The following is a 27,282-nucleotide window of genomic DNA, read 5'->3' on the forward strand; positions in this document are numbered from 1 at the left end:
CGGGAGGGAACAAGGGAAAATACAATGACATTCTTACAGGCCATGAACAATAAGAATGTGAAATTAACTATCATACCCGGCCTGGCGAAATTTCGAATAGTGCAAGAGCTAAGACATAGATAAGGAACCGAGGGGGAGAGTGGGAAGGAAATGGAAACAGACGGGCGACTACTGTACTAGGCCTGACAACATTTCTGGTAGAACCGGAGATTAGCAAAAGGTGAGGGAAAGGGGTGCAGAAAGGGAGGGGAGGAACAAAACAAGTGACCATCGTACTAAGCCTGACAATATAGTGGGGGGGGGAACAAGTAAGGGAGGCGACAAACAAGGTTGCTATCATACTAGGTCAAGGACAATTCTGATAGAGTAGGTGCAATTAAGGCTCCAAATAGTATGTTTGGGAGCTGATCCAGCTGGCAAAGGACACTGAAGAAGAATTTAACGGCATCAAGGTGGAACTAAGAGCTCTGTGGCTCATGACTATGCAAAACCGCTATGTTTTGGACCTTCTCACGGCAAGGGAAGTCAGTGTTTGCAAAAAGATAGGAAGTTCATGTTGCACATTTGTACTTTCTTCAGATGCTGAAAACGGGACACTGTCTGATGTGATCACAGCAGTGCATGAACTTGGTGTGAAATGAGAAAAGAATGAGGGGTGCAAGACAGCGACTGATTCAGCATGGCAGTCAGCTAGGTGCCTTTGTGGCTTGGGACCATAATGAAGATTCTGCTTGGGACCATAATGAAGATTCTGATCCCCATCATCAGGTTCTTCCTGCTGATCTTCTGTGTGTGCCAGCTAGGGCTCCGATGTTGTGCAAAAGCTGTTCCCAGCAGTGCAATGATGATGGTGACCATCGTAGAAACACTAATAACAGTGTGCCTCATAAGACACAGGAAGCACAGGTGTAAACTGTGGAGTGAGATGAGCCCAAATATTGCATGTTGGCTATATACCATACTGGGGATGAGGTAGATAACTTGCATCACAATATCATTGCACAACACCACAATCTTTAGAACTACAAGGAGGCGTGGGTGGATCTGGCGGGTGATGGTGGATGTATATATATGACCTGCACTCCAGAAGAATATGCAAGACGTGGAGAGAGTGTGAGAAATGTGTGTAGAGCATGGATGCCTATCAAAGGTAGCCCTGCATGGGACAAGGCAGTTAGAAGTGTGGAGGAACGCCAAGGTAATGGGGGAGGCGATTTGTTACTTTAGGAGTAACGAAAGGGGGAAATGTTAGGAAGGAGACTATCCTTGCCCACCCCACTCCATCACTCCAGGTGATTAACGTACGTAGCAGCAAAGGGGGGAGTCACAACCACCCCCAACGCGCTTAGTTCATACAAAATCCCATAGCAAATAGCACATAGAATATAGCCCTATCCCTGTAGTAAGACACCATTTTGAACTAGGCCCAAAGCCATATTTTTACTAGGGCTGGAAATCCATTTTCCCTGACGGGGAGTTTATCTTATTTTTGCATATTATTGGGACATGTGCTACGAGGGTGCCTTCACAGGTCAACCCGCGGTCCTTTCTCTCGCCCACCTTTCTCTGTACATGTGGTGTTCCCCAGGTGTCTCACCCTGGCTGTTCAACCATTACTTGGCTCTTCTGGCCCATCTCATCTCTATCTTCTGTTCTAACTTTCAGTGTTAGGCGGATGACACTCCGCTCTCCTTCAAGCTCCCCTAAGCCTTCTCTAATCTCTCGCTCATCCCTGACTGTCTATGGGCGATTCAGGAATGGTGTTCCTCCAACAATGTTTGCCTTAATGCCAGTAGGACTGAGATCCTTCTCATTGAGACCGCTGCTTCCCCTTCCCTCTTGCTCTCCAGCCACCCACCTTGGGCCCTCCACCCACACCTTCCTGTGTGGCAAAGAACCTTGGTGTCATCTTCGACTCCACCCACTCCCTCCCTCTCTCCTCACATATCAGACATCTCCAAGTCGTCATACTACCAGCTGCACCTCCTGAGAGGTATTCTTCCTTTTCTCACTTTCCCCCAGAAGCTCACTGTCTCGAAAGCCCTGGTTTTCTCTACACTGGCCTGCTGCAGCAGCCCCTTTCTAGCCTCTACTCTTCAGCTCTCTGCAACTAATCCACAACAGGACTGCAAGACCTGTCCTTGGCCACAAGCCCAGGGATGGATCGTATCTCTGCAGCCCTGAAATCTCTCTACTGGCTCCCGGTGGGCTGCAAGGATCAAGTTCAAGACACTCTGCACTGTCCACAAGGCTTTCTGGGGTCGGGGCCACACTATATCCAACTTTCTCTTTCTAACATCTTCATTCTCAAGCCCTCCGCTCATCCTCCTCCAACTCTTTGAGGGTCAGACGCTTCTCAAAGCAAAGAGGGGAGGTAGATCTCTGTCCTTGGCTGGGGCCTTCCTCTGGAACAGCCTCCCTGCTTCTGTCAAACTTGAGCAGGACCACCTAAGGTTCCGGAAGCAACTCAAGACCATTGTTTTTAGCTTCTGCTTTCTCTCTCTCTCTCCCCTGCTGATGCTCCTGTCTGCTGCGCCAACTCATTACCTGACCACCCTACTTAACCTCTAGGGCACCAGGCTCCTGTACAACCAGTAGCCCCTTGCACTGCCTCCGGGCCTCCCACCCACCTAGGGACTATCTGCAACCCTACAGTTTCCTGTCTCTCTGCACTCACTTGAGCCACCACCCTGGTAGCACTTACCGCATCTGGCAGCAGTCACTGTGGTTTGCCACTGCACTCTCCCTCCTCCCCTACCCCCTCATCAGATGAGACATGGTTTCCCTCTTTTTCATTTGCGGATACCCCCTCCATTCCCAATGCCTTAATGACATATTGTCATAACTCTTTCACACACCAATGAGGGTTACTGAGAATACTTTCCCAAACTGTACATACAAGTCATCAACCACTGACTTCCCTTGTCTTCAATACAAAAGTACTGTGACCGAGGGACCGCTGGGCTGGTGCGAGGTTCATGGAGCCAATCGGCTCGCAGAAGAAGCAGAGGAAAACAGACGCCAGGAGATGGTATGCTGCGAGGATGCCAGAAGAGGAAGAAAGTCTCCCAAGATTTTGCAGGTACCGCAAAGGCAGCTTCCACGCTGCCCAAGCATGGAGAAGCCTGGATGAAGGCGAGTGGGAGCTGCGAGAGGCAAAGAAGCCATGGAGCAGAGGCAGTAAACCCAGAGAGAGAGGGAGAGGGACACTGAAAAACTGCTGCAGGTTTGCTGTGGGAGAAGCTATGCATGCCACAGAGAGCTGGTGTGTCCACTCAAGTGAAGCAGGGACAACGGGGCATGTCGGCAATCCTACCTAAGACAAGGAAAAGTAAATGAAGCATATGAGAAAGAACGAGAAAGTCAATATTACATAAAGAGACAGAATGGAACAAATGTAAGACTGTCAAGTTTGCAAGTGTACGCAGTGTACATACAAGAAAAGCCCTGGCAGGAGAGTATACCAGGCAAGGTCAAGTTGGACAGTGTGTAAAGTACATCACATGAGGAAGTCCTGATAAGCATACATTTGGAATAGTTAAAGACTATGCAGATGTAGATTAAAGAGAAGAAAAAACATAGCAGGAGAGTACACAGATATCCCACCAAGGTTCAGACTAACAGCCAAGTTGTTTTGCATACCAGTTGGGTTGTTGATCAAAAGAAACTTAAAGAACTGATCTTAAAAGTATAAAGCCGAGTGAAGAGAAATCCAGCGAAGGGAACCATCCTCTGGAACGGTGAACATTATCCTGCTGGAACTTTTGTGCTGGAGTTTAGCATCTTCTTTTTGAACATTTGTAGGCTACTCTAGGCCAAAGCGATTTCTCTTTTCACCCTAGAGTTGATTTTTAGAATGCGAGGGCCAGAATAGTACTTTGGACACAGGACATTTTACTTTGGACATCTCGACATCAGACAGACCCTTAGTTTTATTTTAGGTTGGGAAATACATTTTAGAGCAAGAAGAGAGGCATTTTCTAACCCCTTTTTGTTTCAATAAAGTTTTATGGCCAAATGCATGAGTTCCCTGTGTCCATGTCTCATTCCTGGCTCCTCACATACCCCATTTGGTCACCATTCGGATTAGCTAAGGACCTGAGGTTTTTTCAAAAGTTAATGGACCGTGTGTTTGGAGGTCCTTATGTTCCATAGTTTCACAGTCTACTTGGATGACATTATTATTTTTTCTCCGTATGTAGAACCTACAATCCGGGTCAGAGAAGTCTGACAGACTGAAAGAACAGGGTCTTTTAGCCAAACCATACAAGTGTGTTTTCGATCAAGAAATGGTGTCCTGAAGAGACGTGGCCAAATGCTGAACGGTGGGTCTGAAAGTCTGTGATCTCCTCTGTGTGCCCAGTCATATATCCTGGAATATCCTGTTAAAACCCACCCGTAAACCCACAGAGGTGGTAGACTCCTTGCAAAGTCACTGCAGCCTTTGGAGCAGGGATACGTTCTATGCTGCAGGTGCCACCTTCATAGGGTCAGCTCCCGTAGCCATCGTCGGGACAGCTGTCACCAAATATCGTCGAAGTCTAAACCTGCGCCAATTGGGCCTGCAGTTCGGCCTTCTTCTCCTCCATCCCCGGCTTCTTTGACTTCTCCCGCAGTTTAGCTGGGGTAAATTTTCTCTTTGAGGAGGAGCTTGATTGCCGGCAGCAATGGAGGCGGAGGTTGATTATCGCGCACTATCCACATTGGGACCTGCTTCCGCAGCAAACCCGGTGGACTCAAGACTTGCAGTTCTTGGCCTTGGGCCCTCATGGATGAGGTGCCCTCAAATGACTTAGAGGACCACTCCTGGGACCGGCCGGTCCTTGGTGAGGCATGACCCTGCTCGGGGCTTGGGGCAGAGGACTTAGCGTTAAGCCACGCTGCCAGTCTACTGTGCCTGTCCTTCATCGTCTTCTTGGAGAACCCGAGGAATATCTCACACTCCATCTCCTTATGCTCCATCCAGGTGCAGGCAGTAGAGGCATTGAAGGTGCTCATCTTCCACAAACACATTCCGCAGTCCGCACTTGGTGCAGGGCTTGAAGAGGGACCCATCCCTCCTCCTCCTCCTCCTCCGTCATGGTCGGAGGGCGTGAAGTAGGCCTGATGGCCTTCTGGAATCTTTGACAATCCTCGCCCTTGAGAGGTGCTGAAATTCACAGACAAGAGATACCCGCTGTCGGCAGATGGAGAAAAGAGCACACAGGCTCTTTTGGAACAAAAATAGAACCTTTTCCCGTAAAAAAAAATGAAAAAAATGTAGAAGTAGCTCGAAGAGCAAACTCGAGGACTCCCAACACTGAAGTGTGTTGTAAAAATCAGAAGATGGCTGCGAGAAGAGGGGGTTAGGGAGAGGACTGTCATTGGATGGAGGCAGTACGACCCTGAGGACAGTGAATGGTTAAAAGGAGAAATGCAGTTTGTCGGTGAAACTATTTTTTCTTTTATCGAGATTTCCCATATTCATGAGCATGTGAACCCATGCCAGGCCTCATGCTGGAGAAGTTGTGCATAAGTGACGATTTTGTTTAACTTTTTTTTCTAACGGTTTAAATTGGGGTCATTGTATATCCTTCAGAAATGGGTCTGGAGTTATTCTGTTCCACATTTCGCCCACTTTAATGGTATACTGTAAAAACTGCAATTCCTAAGGCGTTTGAAGTCCATTCACTGGAGTTCATTCACTTATGAAGTTGTGTATAAGTGATGATTTCGTGTACCGTTTCATATGAGTCTGGTGGCATTCCGTTTCACATGCATCCAACTTTGATGGTATACTGTCCAAATGTACAATTTCTAAGGCGTTTCAAGTTCATTAACTGACATTAGCTGATGATGATGCGTGATGAACTTCTGTAAGTTATACTGTCCAACTTTACATTTCCTCAAGGGGGTGGGGAGGTTTGCGAATGAAGCAGGCCCTTGGTGGAGTATCCCTACAAGCGACCAAGTCGCAGAGTTCAACGCGTAGCAGTCGTCAGGGGGCGATGCAAGCTCATTGGATGGGGGGGTTGGGCACTGAAGGCATCAGGGGAGCAGAGCTCCAGGGGTTGGACGCCAAAGGCCAACTGTAAATGTATTACATTTACACAAGTTATGTTTTAAGATACCTAGCACACAGAACGAAAACACATAGAAATACGTTGAAATACTTTTCAAAGGCCACTACTTAGTTTGTAGTTGCTCACCTGTTACAATTGTTACAGTGTATGACACTAACGACAGTTCTACCGTACTATTGGTCATACCGCGCACTTGCGCAGGGACAAAGAAATATAGTAATTGTATTTAGTGAGCAACACCACATAAAATTAAGTCTTTTAGGAAGGAAAACAGTTGGTTAGTCAAACACTAGCAGAGCTTAAAGTTCTAGAGGCACTTTCTTCGCACAACAAGGCTTTTAAAGTCGAATCCGCAACCCTAGCTAAAAGGCAGTTCGGAGAGGGCTCAATGTCTTGTGAAGCAACAGAACAAAGGTTCCTGTGGATACTTTCTAGTCTCTAGTTTGAAGATGCTGGAAGATTAGCACAACATCGAAGACCCTGTTAAAGGAGTTGCAAAAGGGATACAAGCAGGAGCAACCTGGATACCTTTATATCGCGCTCATACATAAGTGTTTCAGAGCGCGGCAAGGGAAGGGGAACAGGGGAGAACAAAACAACGCTCTTGCTAGGTCCAGTGACATTGAGAATGCGCAAGTGCATGGGAGATGGGGAGGGGGAAAAGTGCAAGGAAGGGGGGAGAAAAGGAGAGTGCGGAACAAGGAGACACAGATAAATAATAATACATTGATAAATAATAAGGCAACAACCAATGATAGTGCAGCCAGCAAGTGGCAAGTGCTGGATTTAAGGCGGCAGACTGAGTAGGTCTTATAAGTGCTGGTAGAAAAAAAAGGAGGGGACCTGTATGGGTACAGATACAGAGCCCAGTGCAAGGGATGGCCCGGAGGCAGTGCGGGTGGGTGGCAGGGTGAGCAGGTACCTGGGCCCGGAGGACAGAGGTTGGCCAGGTGCACAGTGCTGAAGGAGGACAGCAAATCAGCAGAGGAAAGGGGAGGCGAAGGCAGAAGCAAAGAGGAGGCTCTTGAGGTGCTTCCGGAACTGGAGATGGTTCTCCTCAAGCTTTAGTGTGGCAGGGAGGCTGTTCCAGAGGGAGGCCCCAGCTGAAGACAGAGATCGACCCCCAGCTAGTTTCCTAGAAAAACGACTGACCCTGAGGGAGTTAGATGTAGATGAGCAGAGAGCTTGAGAGGGGAGGTATTTGCGGAGGGATAGCTGAAGGTATGTTGGACCCAGGCCCCAGAAAGCCTTGTGGACAATAAAGAGGGATTTGAATTTAATTCTTGCATCCACAGAGAGCCAATGGAGATAATTCAGAGCTGGGGAGATACGATCCAGAGAGATTATGAATACACCCTTGCTGTGAAAACAGCCCTTTGCTGATCAGATGCCAGGGGACTCATTTAGTGTCCAAAACCTTAAGTCAGTTTGGGATTTTCTGTTTACAGGCAAGAACTTGTAAGCCCATACTAAAAATGGGATGGGAAAATTAAAGCCATAATAGGCTCAAGGTGGGGCCACTTAGCAACTGTGTCCACGTCGTCACACTAACAACTGTAAGGGAGGCATGGTATCACAAGTAGAAACCGACACAAGAGTTGCCAGTTTCAAAACCTTTATTGTTAAATTCAAGGGGTTTGGAAAAACTCCTGTCCGGCACTATAGCTAAAATGGGAGTAATGTCAACCATCAAATAATAAAGAAACAGTCCTAGTCAGTCTCAGTCAAACATCAAAGGCCTATACTAACAAAAACCTAATGATTGCCCTCACTCCCATACACCCTAATGTGATCTAGGGATATGTATCGACAAAAGGAAAAATCAGTGGTAAAACGAAATGCCAGAATGGCAATATAAATGAGTATTAATTCTCGTCCCCTACGTTGTACAGCACAGGGTTAGGTGGAACACTTGATGGATGAACACACTTTGGCTTGTGAACACAGTTAGGAGGCCGGCTTTGCCCTGCAGAGCCTTCATGGCCATTCAAATCTGAGTCACAAGTTTACAGGTTTAACCTCTCTGGATCTTCTCAGCAAATTCCAGGTCAAGCTTCTACACAGTTTCAGCCAAACAGTTTCTAAGTATAGTATTTGATCACAATTCACTATATGTTCCCCCCAATCGGGTTTAAACCTTTTCTCCTTGGTGGGGTTCCCTTGCCCAAGCTTTCTTCACATTCCACACTATAGGTTCCACTCAGTCGGGCTCAAAACGTCTTTCGTATTTTGATTTTGCTATTGAAGACTTTCGAAACTGGTAGGATTTTTGCTCCCACCTCCACATGACCACTTTGACCCTCCTTTCTTTCTTTAATTCCACTTTACGTATTTTCCTTCAGTTCCAATGTCTTTTGGAAAATGTACTTGTTACGTAAGACTTGCTTTTCAAACGGGTCTCCCTCAGTCGGGCGCAGAACCTTCTTTTGCTTTTCACACTGGTCTCCCATCAGGCGGGCCCGGACCCTACTCTCGTTCTCTTGCCAAATTCAACAAAACAAAATTCAACCAACGCTCATCTCTCGCTTCTTGCTGCCTCTACAGCTTTAAAACATTTCACAGAGACTTTCGATTGGGCAATCTCACTTTGCCGTACCACTCTGCTCCTTTGTTTTTTGTATTTACAGTTCTTAACAATGGATTAAATTTCTCTTCAGTTTAGCGCCGCTCGTGTTACCTTCATCCGTCCAATACTGTCGCAAGCATTTCAATTAAACACCAGACCGGGCTTTCTTTGCTTCCCTCAACTCACTAGTCATGTTAAGATGCTTTCCATCTTTCGCGCCTTTTATGTAGGAGTCAAGGTTGTTACCACTGCCGCTTCTGCGCCTCCCCAACTCTGCCGTTCACCCAAGAGGGTGCTAACCTTGTAGCACTCAGAAGACCCTTTCTCTGTTCCAGCTGGGCAGTCGTGCGCAATCCTCATGGCCTTTCAAAAATAACAATCTCTCGCTGGGGGGGTGCGGGGGGGGGGTTGTCTGGCTCCCTGACCCCTTTAGTTTAACCCCCTGGTTTGTCACTCTAATTCACCAATTCGCCATAGCACTGGAGGGTCCGCTCCTTCGCGTGGACCACCTTGCTCAAAGTCTGTCTCAGTGTTCCACCTTTTAACAATGTCGGGAGAGTTAATAGGTATTAGGTGTGCATGATTAAAGTCAAGTTCCTGACCTTGCCTGATCTGGTTAGAGGGACATGTCCAATGTATTGCATGGGTGGCAATCCTTTCAGCCTTAGACCTCCTCTTCCTCGGCTCAGTGTCTGTGTAGGAAAGGGTTGGGGGGGAATCTGGTAAGTTGGAATATCCCAAAAAGTAGGATTGGAGAGGGGTATTTGAAAGGGGTGGATTCCGCGTCTCGCCATGGGTTGTCCGTCCGCCACTCACTGAGGAACCCTCACCCCGGTGATCCTGGCCACCTGAGTAAGGGATCCCGGGGTCTGGGCAGTGAAACACATTCTGTTTTTTCACACAACCCACTTATGTGATACGATTGTTTGATCCTTTGAAAATCTAGAGAGCAAAACATCTCAGCATACAAGTTTTTAATTTATTTTTTTTATAATTCCCTCAATTGGGAGAGGTTGATGACTAAAACGCATTCCATTCAGAAACATAACATCATTAAAAGACACTGAAATACATACTTACATCTAAAAGCCTGGTCCATTCTAGAGTATGGTCCACATAATTCCAAAGACAAACTTGTCTATCCTGGGCACATGATAAAAGCAAATCTTTAAACGGATGTGTTGCCAACCCCCAAAGTTCATCTGTGTGACCCTAAAAGCAAAATATACATTAGGCACATTAACTTCACATTTACTAGTGTGGATACACAACATACAATAATGATCTCTTCCTGTAACAAGATACAAGGAGACTATTAGTCATACCTGCACTTCTACTTGGAAACCATCATTAAATGTCCCCCGCAGAATAAAGTTACGCGAAGTGCCTATTAAAAACTGATCTGCTTTTCCTTCGGCAACTGCACGAATAGTTCCATATTGATCAGGTACCTGCAACAACAAAAAAAGAAATATTATATATTTTACCTTTGCACCATTATGAAAATGCGTCTATAGTGGGGTATATAGATCAATACCCATAGCCATCACTATTTAGCTGAATTGCTTTTCCCATCTTCATCTTTTGTTTTTGTTGCTTCCCTCACAACAGAATCTACATGTAGAACTAGCATAAGTACTCATAACAGTAAATTAAGTCAGAATAACTTAACGCATCCGTAAAGGTGTCATGGATCTCCCCAATTGGAATGTAGTCAAACAGACACTATAGTGATCTATGTAAATGCATTAACAAATTCCATTCAATTAAGACTTATTTTTGAAATTTCATTTCATAAAAGTGCAAAGTAAAGTAGCATACAGCACTAGAAGGCAGCAAGGCCAGTTGGGCCCAGTTTATACAAACAACAGAGTTTTGATAGCTTTCCGGAAGGCTGAGTGCGAGTCAATGCTTCTCAGGTGCGGTGGTAGGGAGTTGCAGTGGGTCGCGGCAATGACAGGGAACCTAGATCCTCCTGTGCGAGTCCTCAGGGTCTTAGGAATGGTGATTCGGTGTGTGTATGCGGTTCTTGTGGGTCTGTCTGTAGTAGGTTTGGCAATTCTCTGTGATAGGTAAAGGGGGGTAGTGTTAAGGAAACAGTTGTGTGCGAGGGCGAGAGTTTTGAAAATGATGCGTTCCTTGATGGGGAGCCAGTGGAATAGATTCCTAGTTGCTGAGAGGTGGCCCCTTTTGGATATGCCGGTGGCAGCCGTGAGTGCATTGTTTTGGATAGTCTGGAGTTTTCAGATGTTTTTAGCAGAAGTGCCTGCTAGGAGGGCATGGTAGGAATAAAAAAAAGAGACCCAATTATTACTCTAGCTATGGTGAGGCAGTTCTGCAGAAAAGGTCTAGCGGCAGTGAGCAATTTAGAGTGGTAGGCCACAGCAGAAGCTATGGTGTTAACCTGTCTGACCATTGATAGATGGAGTCTAGGTAGACCCCCAGGGTTTTGACTGCCTGGGAGGCAGGAATTAGAGAGTTGTCAATTGTGAAAGATATGTACTTTTCGTCAAGTTTCTTTAGGGTTGCCGGTGATCCAATAAGTAGAAGTTCGTTTTTTTCACTGTTAAGGCACAACCAATTTACTGCCATCCAGGTTTGAATCGTGATGCCTAGCGCATCCAGGAAGTTGAATAATGGCCTCATGAACAAGTTGTAGAGAGTGGGTGAGATGCGGGATCCTTGTTGGACTCCACATTTCATCAGATTAGAACAGGCGCAAGCTTGGTCAGAGAAAACTTTCATAACTCTTTCATGGAGAAAGGACGTGATTAAGTGGCACAAGGACGACATTACAAGAAGGCCTAAAAAAATAAAACATTTTGATCATACTTTTCAGAATACGAGGAATGGGACAAATTGAAAATAGTTATTGTACTTCAGTGGCAATTCCAAATATTAGCCATGAAAACATTTCTGTAAAGGTGAAACAAAAGCACATGCACTAGTGTTGCTTTTTGTTGTTTCTGATATGTATTTAACAATGCTCACTTAGGTGATTATAGTCATGATCTGCATCCAATAAAGTTGAATACATTTCTGTGAAACACTGCATTAAATAATACAATTTAACGCCAGTATTAGGATCCATACTATGGTCTTGCTTTTTCTTGAAACTATCTTCTCCTTCACTCTTGCAATCTCAAAGCATGACCACCTTCTTAACGGCCATTCGCCACTGGATGTCTATAAGAAGCCTCATGTTCAACACCTCAAACACACAGGTCTTATTTCTCCCAGACTCCACTGTCAACACCATTTTCCAATGTATCCAATGACACCTCTTCACCACTGCCCCGCCAGATCCCCTATGCCCCATAACTATGGCTTGCATCTTTGGGGTTTTCTTTGACAGCAGCCTGAAACTCTTCCAGGTCATTAAGGCCATTACCACTGCAGCCACACTCAACCTCCTAAAGAATAGAAAAATCTGCACACACCTCATGTACCACTAAACAAAAACTCTTCTCTACTCTTGTTCTCAGCAAACTGGGATACTGTGCAAGCCCACTTCTTGTTCTACCCCCCCACTCTTTTGCCCCTCCACAAAGTTCTCAGGTTTGTGACATGTATCCTCTTTAACATACCTATATCCTCTCCCACATCACACTTTTCATGCAAAACTGCTTTCTTTAAATACCTAGTACTAGCCTGTACGTCCATCTATGGTCTTGCCCCACCCACAACATCACTGGTTACATCTCCCTGTACTCTGCCTTTTGAACTCTCTGCTCCTTGACTCTTTACAACTGGTCAATCCCTTATAGCCCACACTTTCACTCCTTTTCCCCACTGGACCCATTCCACTGGAATGCTGTCCCCCATGCCATTCAGGCTATCTCCTCAGTGAAAAACACCTTCAAAACTAGACTTAAACTCATCTGCTAGCAATGGAAGCATCCCCTCACAATCCACCCACCTTCAAATCCAAACCAGCCACCCAAACCGCCTCACTTGCATTAATTAATTGTTTATTACTTCTCTAGATAAATTGTAAATACTGGCCTCAGGCTCTCAAAACTAAAAATAGGTCCTCCAGTCCCTGCCTCTGGCATACATTCATGTTATTGCCTACTTTGCAAGTCATTTCTAATTGAAATGTAACCCTTGTTCTTCAATAAAATACATTAATCAAACGTATGCTGATGTCCCCTGTGGGTTCCGATCTTGCTGTCTGGGTTTTCATTTAGCTTGCTTTTGCTTAGTTGAACTTTGGTTTGCATGACCCTTCTTACTCATGTATGAAACTGCTGTGTGCTTCCTCAAACATGCTGCATTGCGGTTTCCTCTGGGCTCCACTCGCATGATTTTTCACTCTTGTTTAATCTCCATCTGATAGAGTGTCAGACTCCACCTGGCGCTGAACTTTTACTCAGTTTGGGTGCTATGCTGGTGTCTGATGTTTGATCTGTTCTGGCTTTAACTAGCACCCCACTCAGCATTCACTGGTTGGTGTCGGTCATCTGTCTTCCAGCTGCTCACCACCGAACCGCATCTTGTTCTCGCCTTTTCTCTATGGCTTTGCTTCAAAGTTTTGTGGATCAAATAGTGTATTCTTTGCATGGAAGCACTCCATTGATTCCTTAAGACCAAACTGTTCTGAACCACCAAGGTTATATGGCTCCTCAATCTCATGTTCCTCTTTAGGTCCTGCTACAGGCTATGGTTCCCCCTTCTTGACACACTTAAGCATTTTTAAAGGGATGCAGTTCCTGAACACATGAGGATTACCACTAAAAACCTTTTAGGATATCAGCCTCCTAAAAAAAATAAAAAATAAAAAATAGGTGCACCATAGGTTAGAATTCAGTCCTTAAGGTGAAAAATAAATCGTTTCTGTGAATTAGCATGAAAAATTGTGTTTTAGTAGTCTGACAAAACAGGACCTAGAAATAAATACAGAACAGCAAATACCGGGAGAATTCTTACTTAAGCAATGTTGCCAAAGCTGCTGGCAATATAAAATCATATGAGTCCACACGCCCAAACTATGGGCCAGAGCGAACAGGCGGCAGGAGGGTTACGGGATCATAAGATCTTTTTATTGCCAGGCAGTTCTGGACAATATTGTGCTTAGCATCCAACTATGGGGCACACAAGGAAAAAAAATTTGAATGAGCCTGCACTGGAGATGGAGAAGGAGAGGGGTGCCAGCGTGGTGGGAGATGGCAATGGGGCAGTGTAAAGGGCAAGAGGCAAGTGGCAAAGCAAGCTAAGGGAACGTGGGGTTTGGGCACAGGGATACAAAACAAATTTGGCTATAAAAAAAAAAAATAAAAATAAAAAACCCTGTGGGTCCGGAAACAACGGTGGCGGAAAGTCAACTGCTACTGTTGTTTCTGCACCGGCTGATTCCGAGTTCTGCAGGCGGGAGGTGTACTCCATGGGAATGGGAATGGGGATTTACGGAATTGCGCCTCAGGAATTACCAGGTCACTGGGGTTGTAATGCCCCGGTGATTCCGGCAATCATGGACGCGGAATGGTATTTCGGGTCTGGCGGCAGCCTGCCGGTTTTTTCAGCACGGCTACCGCTGGACACGTAATGAGGCCCAATATCTTTTTAAAAAAGGTAGAAATCGCCCACTGTAAAGTTATGTTTAATGGGTAGCAGCCCAAGCAACAGTATTCTCTGTTGGGGAAGTATGAAAGATAGGTGGAGTTGACGATGCAAGGGGTTAGCATGCATATCTCGACCTCCCTTTCATCCTTCTGAAACTTTAGGCAGTCCAAGGTTCAGATTTAAAAGGGAGAAGATGGTCAAGATATCGTGACAAATTCAAAACATTGTATTACATTCTATTGTGTGTTAGGCATTATTTAGGATTGTCATTTCAACACCATAGAAAATACTGATAAAGTTTTTCCTTCTCAAAGTTTACTGTAAAAATATCTCCAAGCAATGCAGCAAAGACCCAGCGGAGACGTAGATTTTCCCCAGATACAAGCCAGGTTCCTTGTGTCCTCTTTTTCCACCAGTGGCTTTTGTTTGGACTTTTATGTGCGTGCTGTGATATGTTGGCCCAAATGCGTAATGAACAAAAACTACAGTCCTCCTGAGAATGTTTATGACTAGATAAGGCTGCTCCTGATGATACGGTAGGTGCCACAGAGCATAAACTCAGAAAAGAAAACCTAGGGGAAATACCAAAGAGATGCAGAAAATACAAGAGACACTGAACAATCCAACATGAGTGAAACACTAAGATCCAAATGTCTGACAACACCAGAATTGAAGCCCAAAGGGCTCAACATTCAAAGATGGTGGGCAATGACAAGAAAATCCAGAAATATGCTACAAGACTCTCCAACGGATTGATGGGCGACATTTCCAAACAAACTAGGGATTCACACCATTCTAAAGATGGAGACCAGCTAGAAGATGTAATCCTCAAAATCCTTAAAAAATGTAAAGCGGTTATCCATGTCTCACAGTAGATAGATGGCCTGCAATTTAACGTGGAACGTGTAGATCAGCCATGATAACGACTGCACGAAACAAGAGTGGGCTGTTAGGGAGAATATTCACTCGCTCATTCTTTTTCTCGGACTGTGATTTTTATTTCTTACTGTTTTATGGAGTCTGGTAAACTCCATATGTTGATCTAGGCATCTGCTTTTTGCTTGGTGACACCCAGCACCCTCTGTACAGTGTCACTCAGGAGTTCCCGGGACTTCTCCTTATTGTTTAAATACATTCTCTTGTGCGAACTACAGTGCCCAAGAGTAGTAAGATAATGTACATCTTACTTATCATTGTTTTTGTGGGTCCCGCACACACCACCTAATGTGAGGTGCTGGGGGGTTACATTGTAACTACTTCTCCCACTCCTTAGGTAACTTTTTGTTACACTGACTAACTTAAATGGCTGGTGGAAGTGGTTACTTTTTACTACCTTTTGGGCAGGCTACTGGCAGGCTGATTCCTCAGCTGCAGTACAACACCCATGCGTGAAGCCCGCCCTGGCTCCAGTGTGTCAGGGAATGTAGGAGGTGAGGGAGGACCCCCAAACCTCACTGCCCTTTGTCTGTAGGTATGCCTGGCGGAAACCAGTTCTAACTGGGCAGCTGACTGTCTTGGGGACAGCTACCCCCAGGTGATTGATAGCTCCAAGGGAATGAATGAATAGGTTACAGTATATCAGGTGAGGATTTTTGAACTACTGGCAGGGTCGACCAATAGAACAAGGAATCCAAAGCAGAAGACGAGCAGAGATGCCAGCAGCACCTTCCAGGATCACAGAAGCTCCGTGAAGCCCTGCAGCTGTGCTGACTCTGTTTTCAAATCGACAGGGAAGATCCGCCAAGGATGGCCTCCTCCCCTAGGCTGGTGGGGCTACCTAGCCTCAAGTCCATCTTCATTTTGGGCCAACCCCAGAAGTCCTGCCACTTTCCTGGGCTGAAGAACACCAAAACCTGGGGTACCTGTACCATTATCAAGTGCATCATCTTCCGAAGATTGAACTCGGATGAAACTTTACAGGCATCCGTGTGGAGCTCCAAAGGTAAGAATGCTTCACCAAAAGTCCCCCCACCAGAGTTCAGGACTGAGATCCAACCAGCGATATTTTTTTATTCTTGGAACTGAGAAAAAGGTGCCAAAACCACAAAAAGCCACTGATGTGAGCTGAATCCATTGCTGCTGACCCCTTCTCCCGAGTGCTACCACAGAGGCCCACCAAAGGTCCCCCCTTTCGTCACCAAGACCAAGGAATCAGGGTCTGCAACATTGCACCTAGAAAGATGCCAGCTACAATTTCCTCTTCACTACAAAGGTACTAAGGGGTTTGGGGTGTAATTACCTTGTGCCATTTCTGGTGCTTCCTTGCTTGGGAAGTGCTGCTTTCTTCAAATGAGAGTTGACCTCAACTCCCCTGAGCAGGCCTTGCAGCCTGTGTGCCATCAGGAAGGCTCCACTTGAGCTCCTGTGTTTTCTCCTTGAACCGCTGACTGGTTAACTAACTTTTCCTCTGAAGACATTCATCAGACCTGGAACTGTCCATTTGACTGGACTGGTTTCACAAATGTTCATCTTCTTGATCCTACTGGCTTTCGCAATGCTGGGTCCTCCATAGACTTTAATTGTGAATACTTTTATTGTTAGGAAACAGACTGCCTATGTCCCTCTGGGAGAGTGTAGTTGTTATTAACAGTTGCTACACTGTGTTCTGTCTAACCTTTATTTGCCTCCCTAATCAATTTTGCAAAGGTGATACTTAGAAGTGCTTTCACTGACCTTAATTGACGTCACTCAGTATGCTGGATATGAAAAGTATATGATACATTACTCACCTGCATTATTGTTCCTTCCAATAATTTGATTGCATTTCTAAATGGAATGTTATTGTTACTTGCTGCATTTTGGTTTTGCTTGTGTGCCTTGTGTGTGTATATATATATATATATATATATATATATATATATATATATATATATATATATATACACACATACACAAGTGTGTTTTCTCGGGTCCATGTATGAACTGATCTCTTTGTACTGCTCTACAGCTCACATAACTACCTCCTAAAATAAGCCTGGCTGCTCAGCCAGTATATCGACTTGTGTAGTGCAGGCCTGTATTAAGAGTTCGGTCCCTCATACCAAGAGATAAGTCATATGAAGTCCCACCCCAGTTGGACTTTAGAAAAACTTAACTAACATGGGCAACCCTGAAGATGAAATACACGCATTGAGCTAACCAGTTCAAACCCTACAAAACCTTCTCAAAATGGTGCAAGTCAAAAAGTAGATCATGAGGAACAAGTAAGATGTAACAAATGTGTCTTCCAGGCACCGATGGCAACATGGCAATTCAGCCAGTGGAAATTCTGGTCAGGCACTCCATATCATTGAAGTGTATATTAAGGTGGCCTGCAACGTGTAGTTCTGCAGATGTTTAAAACTATGACCTCCATGATTCCTCAAAATTGACCATGTTGACTAGGGGCAATGGCAGTTGAAGTCCAAAACATCTGGTGAAACAAAGGTTGAAGACCCTGGTATGGGAGAATGTCTACATAGATCTATGGCTCCACAACCACCTCTTGGTGGCCCACCATGCCCGATAATTCACATCCTCAACTTTGTAGATTGAGAACATTCATAGACGAGCAAAGACAATGGGGTTGTTTATTAAAATGCATAGATTACCATTTATCCAGACTTCACTATAGATGTCAAAGCAGGGAGGAGGACATTTCAGAGCATCAAGTAAAAGCAACAACAAAAAATGATATACTCTATTCTTTTCCAGCAAAACTATGGATAGTTGGCCATGGGAAGGTGCCATTCTCATCACTTGCAGATCAAGCAGCAGGTCACCTTGGCAACCATTATCAGCACTAGCCACAGGTGACAGAGGCTGGGAAACATCTGACCCACCAAGTCTAATGGAGCTTATAACTCCAGATTCCAACTTGCAACCAGTAATTTTAGCTAGTAATTAGACAAAAGAATATGACACCCCAAAATCTATGATCAACATTTTTCTTTTTAAGAATAACGTTTAGTGAGTCTGGCGGGGAGTAGAGGGATGTTGCCTTGAGGGCAAGTTGATTTACATAAACAAATATGCATACAGTTCTGTGGAAAATACTGCTGATGAGCTAGAGGAGCAGCCAAAACAACACTGAAGAGCTATTGGACTAGGCTCTGTGGATATGGTCTTTCCTCGAAAGGTGATTTTGTACCTCCTGTCAAAGAGAAGGTAAGACGATCTAGCACAAGGGAGGGGATCAGGGAAGGGCAGGCCAGACTTGAACCTCCCTTGGCCAGCATGTGGTCAGTGGCCAATACCTAGGAATATGTAGAAATGGCCGCCAACCATGCTAGATAATCTGAGATTACGCCCCCATCTTCTGTCCTCCCACTCCCTGACAGGGAACCAGAGGACCTGGGCGCCAACTTACTTTCTGCACCAACTTGGATGGAGCAGACTATGTGGGGCTTTGCCTAAAGAAATCCTTAAGGGCTGTTCTACTTTTGTGTGGTAGATGTGTCTGCCTATGCTCTATAAGGTCCCCAAAAGCTCATGAAGTCCTGGAGCTAGATGCAGATAATTTTATTTTGCAATAGCTTCATCAAGGGGACTAAAGATTTGGTGGTGAGATTAGAATTCTTCTATGTTTGTGAGCTCTTCATCGGTTCTGTGGTGGAAGAGCGCTGTGCCTTGGAAGACAAAGCACTGCATTAGATTATACCCTTTGACCAATATAATCCATTAGTCTCGTCTTTGCCAGAGGGTTCAAAGCAGAGGATTATGCAGAGAAGGAGAATGCAATTGTTAAGACCTTAGGGAACAGACAGGAAGCCGCTACCACCACCACTGAGGGCATGGACTGCGAGGACAAGCATACTGTGTCTGGAGGCCACAGTCTGTAACGCAGCCTCATTTTCGTATCAGTGGGAGCTATAGTGTGCTTATATCCAAGTAGGGGCCTAAGTGGTTTGTTTGAGGCTTGATTGCCCACTACCCCTTGGATCCACCACTGGGTCCGCTGGGTTGGGAAGCCGCAGAAACTCTGCCATTCCGGTTGATCATGAAAAGAGCAAGTCAAGAAAAGGTCCTAATCGATTTGTGGGCTAAAGACTCTCTTAGAAAGAGGACCACTCACAATGGGTTTAGTGTCCGTGGGAGCCGGTCCTTCCATAGAAGACTGAGGGTCCTCGACTGCTTATGGCTGAGGTGGTTCCAGAGCACCTGGTAAGGGCATACTATCGTCTACCAGATTCCACTGAGGTGGCTTTGGGTTGGGGCATTTGAGACAGCGGGAGAGGAGTAGACAGCACAGACTGCGATAGCACCGCTTTGATTAGGTCTTTGAAATAGGAAGTCATGTACAGAGAATTAATCAGGATCTGAAATCGGTAATAGAACCTGTTCTTGCATGCCATCTGTGATTAGGTTGATGCCAAGGCAGATGTCTAAGAGGCCAACAAAGTTGGACCAAAGCTGAGAATGAAAAGGGTTACCCGTTAGATTATCTACAGTGCCCCACCCATAGATCAGAAAACTTGAGGGACCACACTGGAGGTGGTTATGAAGTGGATCACAGTGGTATTATTTGTTGACCACTTGAGAACACGTGCAAAAAAACCCTAGATCCTATGGGTGGGGGCCTCACTGGGCCAATATCCCTAACCTAGTAAATGACTCAAGAGTTGAATCCTGAGAAGTGGTCATCAAAATGGTGCACAACCTTGTCCTAGATGAAGCTGCCATTTTCTTATCTGGGGCCGGTAATTCACTTGAGAGTTTAAGGGTTTTATTTGTACCCGCGCTCTCCTAGACATAGGTTTGACAGAGCCCTCGGGGCCTAGTAGAGGTGGTGGATATCTCGAAGTAAGCTCTGGTATAAGGGACTAGGACCTTGCAGTGTGAAGCTCCAGTAGAAGTCTTTGAAGAAGTCCCAAAAGGTGCAAGCACTGGTCGGAGAGCCACCAGGGTTCTTAGCAAGAGTGCCGGTTGAAGTTTCGTCAGCCTCATGGTTACACCAGGTATCATGGCAATGACAAATACAGACCTGGAAGGCCCCTCCCGGATAAGACATCCCTGGGAAGGAGTTGTCATGCTGGGGTGCCCTAGAAGAAATGGGTACACTTACCTTCTCAACTCTGTTCTCAATGAAGGGACACATGTGCTCCGCGTGAACACCTGGAAGATATCTTCCAAGCGCTGGAGCCTTTTTGTCAAGGCTCGGTGCAAAAAAACACCACCGGTCCTGCATGTGTTCCCGAGATGGTCTGAACAGAGACACTCCAGGCAGATGGAGTACGGGTCCCCTGCTAAGTAGTGACACATGCACAACCTGCAACAGAAAAAACAACTCCAATTCCCAACATTACATGGAGGAAATGCAGATGGGGACCACAAAAAAATAAAATACAGAGACGGGAGGAAAAAGCCGGAAGGAGCTCTGTTGCGCGCAAACCGACCCCGACCGTGTGGAAAAAGGGATTGGCTTGAAATGTGTATTGTGCTAAAGAGCAGTTTCGCTAAGGGGAGCACGACGGAACCCAGATTCTAGATGAGAAGTAAGAAAAATACAAGGATAGCTGGGATAAAACCTAAGGGCAGAAATTGTTGGGAAGAAAATTGTAGGCTCATTGTGTTTATCTTCCTAATCCTAGGCATACAGGCAACACTAAAATTTTACTTGGTACATGCGATAAAGGGTAAAATAGGGCAGTGTGAGTGGCAAGAACACTGGTAACAGTAGGACTTTGAATAAAGTAATTAGCGTACATAGGTATCGGAAAATATCCACTTTATAGCTAGTTAAAAACTGGTACAGGTTTTTACTATGCCATAAGGGTCTAGTTTTAGAGAGCAACATTTTTTAGGTAGTCACCATATCAGATAGGGGCAACAGCAAGGTCCATAATTGACCAAAGTTCTAAAGGTACCATTTTTCATGTAGAGGTACCATAGGAACTGTATAGATTTAACCAGTACCCATTCTCTCATAGGATACAGTGGACAAGAAAGACAGGCATCTGTTTGGCTGAGTGGGATACTGACCCTGAATGGTCCCTTCTGTAAAATATAGAACCTGTGACGAATCAATGGAACTCATCACTTCTCCCCAAGGAGGAGACCCCTTGTGAGGCTAGGGAGGTGAGCCCGCTCTGCAATACCCTCCCCTAAAGGTCCAGGCATGAGTGATGACACTAGGAGAGACCCCCCCATTCAAGGACAAGGACTTCCATTCCCTTGAGGAACTCCCTGAGGCCCTCCACACGATAGCTTAAACAGACTTGTATAATACACTGGAGTGCCATTGGGTTCATGAAGATAAAGCAAACAAATACTTCCCGCAACAAAAAACGGAGGATATCCCTTTAAATCAGACTCTCCAATGGACTGTGCTGAGGAAGCTGATCAGGGATGATATGCCAGAGAACCAACGAGAGAGGGTGGCGAGCCAAGAGAGCCCAACACCAAGAGAACCAGGGGAAACCCAGTGTATGTAAGAGAACAGAATAAGGTGGGGCTGTCCTAGATGCAGAGCCCACTTAAGCCAGAGCAGCTCCGACACAGAGTGTGAAACGCTGGGAGACTGGTGTGTCACATCAGGAAAACCAAATCCAGTGGAAGGGAGAGTTAGGAGGTGGCATGACCACGAAGCAAGTTGGGTGGCCAGTATGCCCATACAACAACGCTGACAACACCAGGTGGAGAAAATCCCTCCCTATCCGAGTCACGGCTCCAGTGGGACTTAGAAGACGAGAGTGAGGTACAGAAGAAACACTGCGGCAAGTAAGCCTCTGAGATACAAAGCAGGTGAAAGAGAATCCAATGTCTACCAGGTGCCAGCACCATTGTCCCTGAACACAGAAGGTAATACAGGGAACGAGAATACCGTAAGGGCAAGACAGACTCAATGCAAAGCAAGTTAAACTTATCACAGTATTGTGTGAAGGGAATTGGATATGAAGTAAGAAACCAAAACTGTTCATGAAATAGAAACAAACACAAATACGACAAAGTGGGAGGGAAGAAAAGTTGGAAACTTCTCATGTTGGGAAAAGGGAAAAGACAACCCAAATCCAGACGGTAAAAAGGAGAATATAAGGGGGGGAGGGGCGTGGCTAGGAAGCGCGCCATGCGGTCGTGCTTCCCGTGAGCTCCATGCCACGGCGCCCAGATCGGCTGAATTTACCATCTTAACGCTCAATTTTCGCCCGAAAACCACAGGGAAATGATCATAAGAAGGTGATGCATCCTCCGCTGCATTTATTCCCCCTGAACGCCCAACCCGGAGCCTTATTTTGACTGGGAAGGCAAGCCGGGGAGAGATCCACAAAATGGCAGCGGACGCCACCCAGAGCCGCCCCTGAGGCTTAGAGCCCTGCGCCGGACCCGCCCGTGCTGCCTCGCCGCCGGCTGATAGACCCGCGGTGGTGAGCGAAACGAAGTCCGGACGGAGGAAGGCGACCCTCTGGGGACCCCCGCCGCGCCTACGGCGGAAGCAAGGCGTCCATCTAGCCCGAACAATGGGATCTGCGCGGGCCCGAGAAGAGAAGCCTCCTGAGGACGCCCGGAGAGGGAGGGGAGTGCTGAGCCCCCCCCCCTCCCGGCCCGCCCGCACCTCTGCTGACACAGGGATGCTTTGCTCGAGGTGGGTGGCGCGAGGAGATGGAGCCAGCGACAGCAGGGACCAATCCACCCTCCCCCCCCCTTGTTGAGAACGTAAACCCGAGAGCAGTGTGGGAGGGCCTGCCATACCTCGCTGGCACCGGGGCCTGGTAGGTGGCCCGAAGAAGGGGTAAAGTAGGCCCTGCTGCCTCATCAGCCTGAAAAGCGCCGGAGTCCCAAGAGGTCAAGCTGTTTTGGCAATACATTCTGCGAACTGGATGTAACATACATAAGCATAAGTCACCCATGCGGCACACTCCGCTATGCAACCCAGCCGGAACATTACAAGTTCTACGCAATGTGAACAACTAGCTGAATCTTCTACTTGCCGTTGAACTGAACGGTCTCAGGCGAAGGGGGCTCAAATATTCCAAGGCTCAGTGATGTACTGGCGGTAGAGTGAAAGCAATTGAGGAACACCTGGAGGAGATCTGGGCTAAACAAGCCGATTTAGAAAACAGATCCAGGAGAAACAATGTGCGCCTGCGAGGGATCCCCAGGAAGATACCTGATCGGGAACTAGCTGAGTACGTGGAGACATTCTTCAGAGCCCTCCTGGAACTACTTCCAAACGAGGACCTTAAGTTGGACAGAACCCATCGAGTGTACTCATCGGCCCAGATGAAGAAAAACCTAACCCCAGATGTACTCACTCGAGTCCACTTTTATCGCCAACAGGAGGAAATCATGGCCGCTGCCAGACTCCGACTCAATTCGGTTTCAGGGCACAGAGATCCGACTGTTCCAAGACCTAGCCCCTTACACATTAGCGCGCAGACGTCGACTACTGAAAGTGACATCCTGGTTGAGAGACCGGAAAATCCGCTACCGCTGGGGATTCCCATGTAAGCTGATCTTTGAACTTCATAATCAACAGCACGTAATCACTTTGGAGGAGGAAGCGAGAGACATAACAGGCGAGACACCACCCGCAGATGATGCTCTCAAGCCACGACCTCAGGAAGAGAAGAAATCCACCACAGACACCCTACCGAAACCGAGAAGGTCACGACGCCGACCGCACCGCTCCACGACCTCAATCCGTGGACCAGACCCAGGGAAAATACCCGAACCCCCGGAAAAGGCCTCCCCCCCAGCATCGTCCGAGGGAGAAAGCTGGGCAGCAACCTGAACAGTCCAAGGATGGGAAACTCGAAAGCGCTCTGAGGTTCCCTGTGGAAAGTGGTTTATTGTTCAGGACCCCGGTTGGGCCTAATTATACTCCCAGTTGAAGAGGCGGGCGCCGTGGGAAGGGGAACACCGGGAGTATTGGAAACTTTGCAATGGTCCGGAGGAACATCTGGGAACTTCTGACTGGAAGCTTAGACGGCTTGCATGCGAAGCAATGGCGTGAGGCTACCCAATACAATAACAAGTCGAGAGAACCTTGGGCATTTATGCGCCCTCCCCACTTGAGCTCATGGTTAGACTGTCTCGAGTCCGGGCTTGAAAGTTCTGAAAATTTCTGTTTGAAAGTTGATCTGGGCGTCGGAATGGAAGACGCCTGTCATGTTTTGTATGAGGTTTAAATTACATGGGGAACTAGAGATAATGCAACTCTTAAGCAAGGTAACATGCCCATTAATTACGACCTGCTCTTATTATAATTCCTTTTTTAGTTATTTTATGTTTACCCCCATCGGGCAACCGGGGAGGGGTTATTATGTTTTGTTTTACCACAACACTCATCCGTGCTGCACTTGCACTGTAAAGCTCAATCCCAAATGTTACACCTTGCGAAAACATCATGGCAACCCCTGGCTATAAATTCATCTCGCTCAATGCCCAGGGACTAAACTCCCCCCTGAAACGCAAAGCCCTCTTCCATAGATTGAAATCCCTAGATGCTTCATTCTTACTCCTTCAGGAGATCCACTTGCTACCGACTGATGAATTCCGCCTCAACGATAAGCTCTACCCCACCAAATATTTCACCTCTAGCGGGATGAAAAAGCGAGGGGTTGCCATCCTGGTGCGCAAAGGGATCTCATTTAAAACTCAGAGTGGTCCATGATGAGGAGGGGAGGTTCCTATTGATCAACGCCATATTAGATAGCCGTAAAGTCACCTTGATCTCCATCTATGCCCCCAATAGTGACCAAAGTCAATTCTTCCTGAAATTGTCAAAAGCGATATTTGACCACGCTGAGGGAGAAGTGATTATGGAGGGGGACTTCAATGCTGTGGTCAATCCCCTAGTTGACAAAGCCCTACCCCCCCACAGCTAATGATAGAAACAACTTTAGGGCCCTCACCTCTCTACTGAAAGACCACTCCCTGATTGAGGTGTGGAGATACTGTCATCAGGAAGAAAGGGAGTACACACATTTCTCAGCGGTCCACAGGGATTTTCAAGGTTAGACATGTTTATGATATCTGACTCACTGATTCAATATGTCCAAATAGTAGACATACTTCCTGAAGCGCTTGCAGGCCACTCTCCGGTTCTGCTGGCGATAGCCCCCCTTGGACCGGTCTCATCAAGGAAGCCTGCCTGGAAGCTAAATGATTTCCTGTTAGACGATCCACTAACCCGCGCTAACATCAGAGAAACTATCGAAGCCTATTTTAACGAAAATGACACGGGAAGGTGGGTTGGGGAACGATTTGGGTTGTCCACTATAACCTCTAGTTTTTGCTCTGGCTATGGAACCTTTAGCCCAACACATTCGCCTGCACCCTGATATTCAAGGGTTCAAGGTGGGAACCCAAACCCACAAAGTGGTGCTATACTCAGATGACGTGCTCTGTTTTTTAAGAGAGGCCCAGACTTCGATCCCCCCACTCATGAGCTTGCTAGGAAGGTTTGCGCGGATAGCGGGCTTCACAATTAATAAGGCAAAGTCAAAAGACCTAAATCTCTCTGAAAAGCCTGGGGTGCTAAAAGCCCTACAGGACACCTACTCTCTTAGATGGGTAGATTCCAAAATAACATACCAAGGCGTACACCTAACCCCAACATACACGGGATTAGTAAGTGCCAATATCCCCTCTTTGTTAAAAGAGGCAAAGGACTCCCTAGTAAAATGGGCTCCTCAGGCGATATCTTGGCTAGGACGAGTAACAGCCATCAAGATGACCCTACTACCCCGAATGCTTTACACACTTCAGGTGCTCCCAATCCACATCTCGGAGCGAGACTTACATAATCTGCAGAAGGAGATGGGCAAATTTATCTGGCAGCGCAAAATACCCAGAATCCAGCGCCGGATCCTAACTAGAAGCAGACAATTAGGAGGCCTAGGACTCCCATCGATCTTAAGGTACTATAGAGCTACACAAATTGCCCCCATCCTGGGCTGGGCAATTCCAGCTGATCCCCCCCCAAATGGTAAGATATTGAACAGATGTTCGCAGGGCCGCCCCTTTCTCACCTCCCCTTTCTACCACAGGGGGCACGGGGTTCCCAGGGACCCCTTCTCCCAACCACGCGCTCCACGCTCCGATGCTGGGACCGGCAGATAACCCTGAGAGGATTGACTCCGGGTATGGGCCCCCTGACCCCGATCACGCAGAACCCAATGTTCACCCCCGGGCTCCAACCTAGATCTTACCACAACTGGTCGGGAACGGGGACCCTGAGGCTACAGGAGCTTTATTTTGATAATGACCCCTTGACATTTATCCAATGTAAAGAAAAATGTAACCTCCCGGAGACGGAGAGATTTAGAAACATACAATTTAGACGCTGGATCACCAACCCGAATGTGAAGAAAGTGGCTTCCAGGCAGCCTATGGGTCTAGAACTAACGGTGGCGGAAGGGCAGCGAACACACGAGGTGGCAACCTGCTACCGCCTCCTAGAACATGTCCTCGAAGAAGAAAAATTGTCTTATATGACAGCATGGGAAAGGGATATAGGGAGAGAGATAACCCCAGAATCATGGCGAAGAATATGGGACAGGGCCCACAGGTCCTCCAGATGTACAACTACCAGAGAGTGTGCTCTTAATATTTGTTATAGATGGTACTTCACGCCACAGAGGCTGCATGCAATAAACAGAGTATCCAGATGACTGCTGGCACGGATGTGGGGCCAAAGGGGACTTGGGACACATGTGGTGGCATTGCCCGACCATTCAATCCTTCTGGCTAGAGATCAGGTCCAAAATCGAGAATATCTGCGGCATCCTTCTCCCCTTGGATCCACTAATAATGGTACTGGGCGACACCCCAGAGGACGGATCATATCCCCAATCCAGTCCCAGAGCGCGGTTACGCGGTTATTCAGTCAGCTGTTAATGGCGGAACGCCTCATGCGCGCCCAATTCTGGAAAGAGCGAGAAGGACCCCACATTGCGCACTGGTGGGTTAAAGTCTGGGACATTCTGGGAGTAGAGAAATTAACAGCCACCATGGAAAACCGACTGAATAAATTTCAGAACACCTGGGGTCCACTTCTAGAATACATTGAAGAAAAAGAACATATGGTCTTCCAACCGAGACTGATTAAACTCCTTCTTTAACCCTGAACAGCCTGGGAATAAAGGGAAGATCCACTGATTGGAGACCAAG

General features: G+C 46.7%; 1 protein-coding gene across 5 annotated transcripts in view; it reads right to left on the bottom strand.

Moving 5' to 3' along the window:
- Window positions 1-27,282, bottom strand: part of EML4 (EMAP like 4) — a 1,387,551-nt gene that overhangs the window by 356,072 nt on the left and 1,004,197 nt on the right. For all 5 annotated transcript variants that reach the window (XM_069608481.1, XM_069608484.1, XM_069608483.1 and 2 more), the window contains 2 exons: window positions 9,954-10,079; window positions 9,709-9,840 (listed from right to left, as the gene is read on the bottom strand). In XM_069608481.1, the coding sequence (XP_069464582.1) occupies window positions 9,709-9,840; window positions 9,954-10,079 (258 nt within the window). The remainder of the gene's footprint in view (window positions 1-9,708; window positions 9,841-9,953; window positions 10,080-27,282) is intronic.

Source organism: Ambystoma mexicanum, chromosome 4q (genome assembly GCF_040938575.1).
Source record: "Ambystoma mexicanum isolate Mex_15411 chromosome 4q, UKY_AmexF1_1, whole genome shotgun sequence".
In the NCBI taxonomy this organism is placed as follows: Eukaryota; Metazoa; Chordata; class Amphibia; order Caudata; family Ambystomatidae; genus Ambystoma; species Ambystoma mexicanum.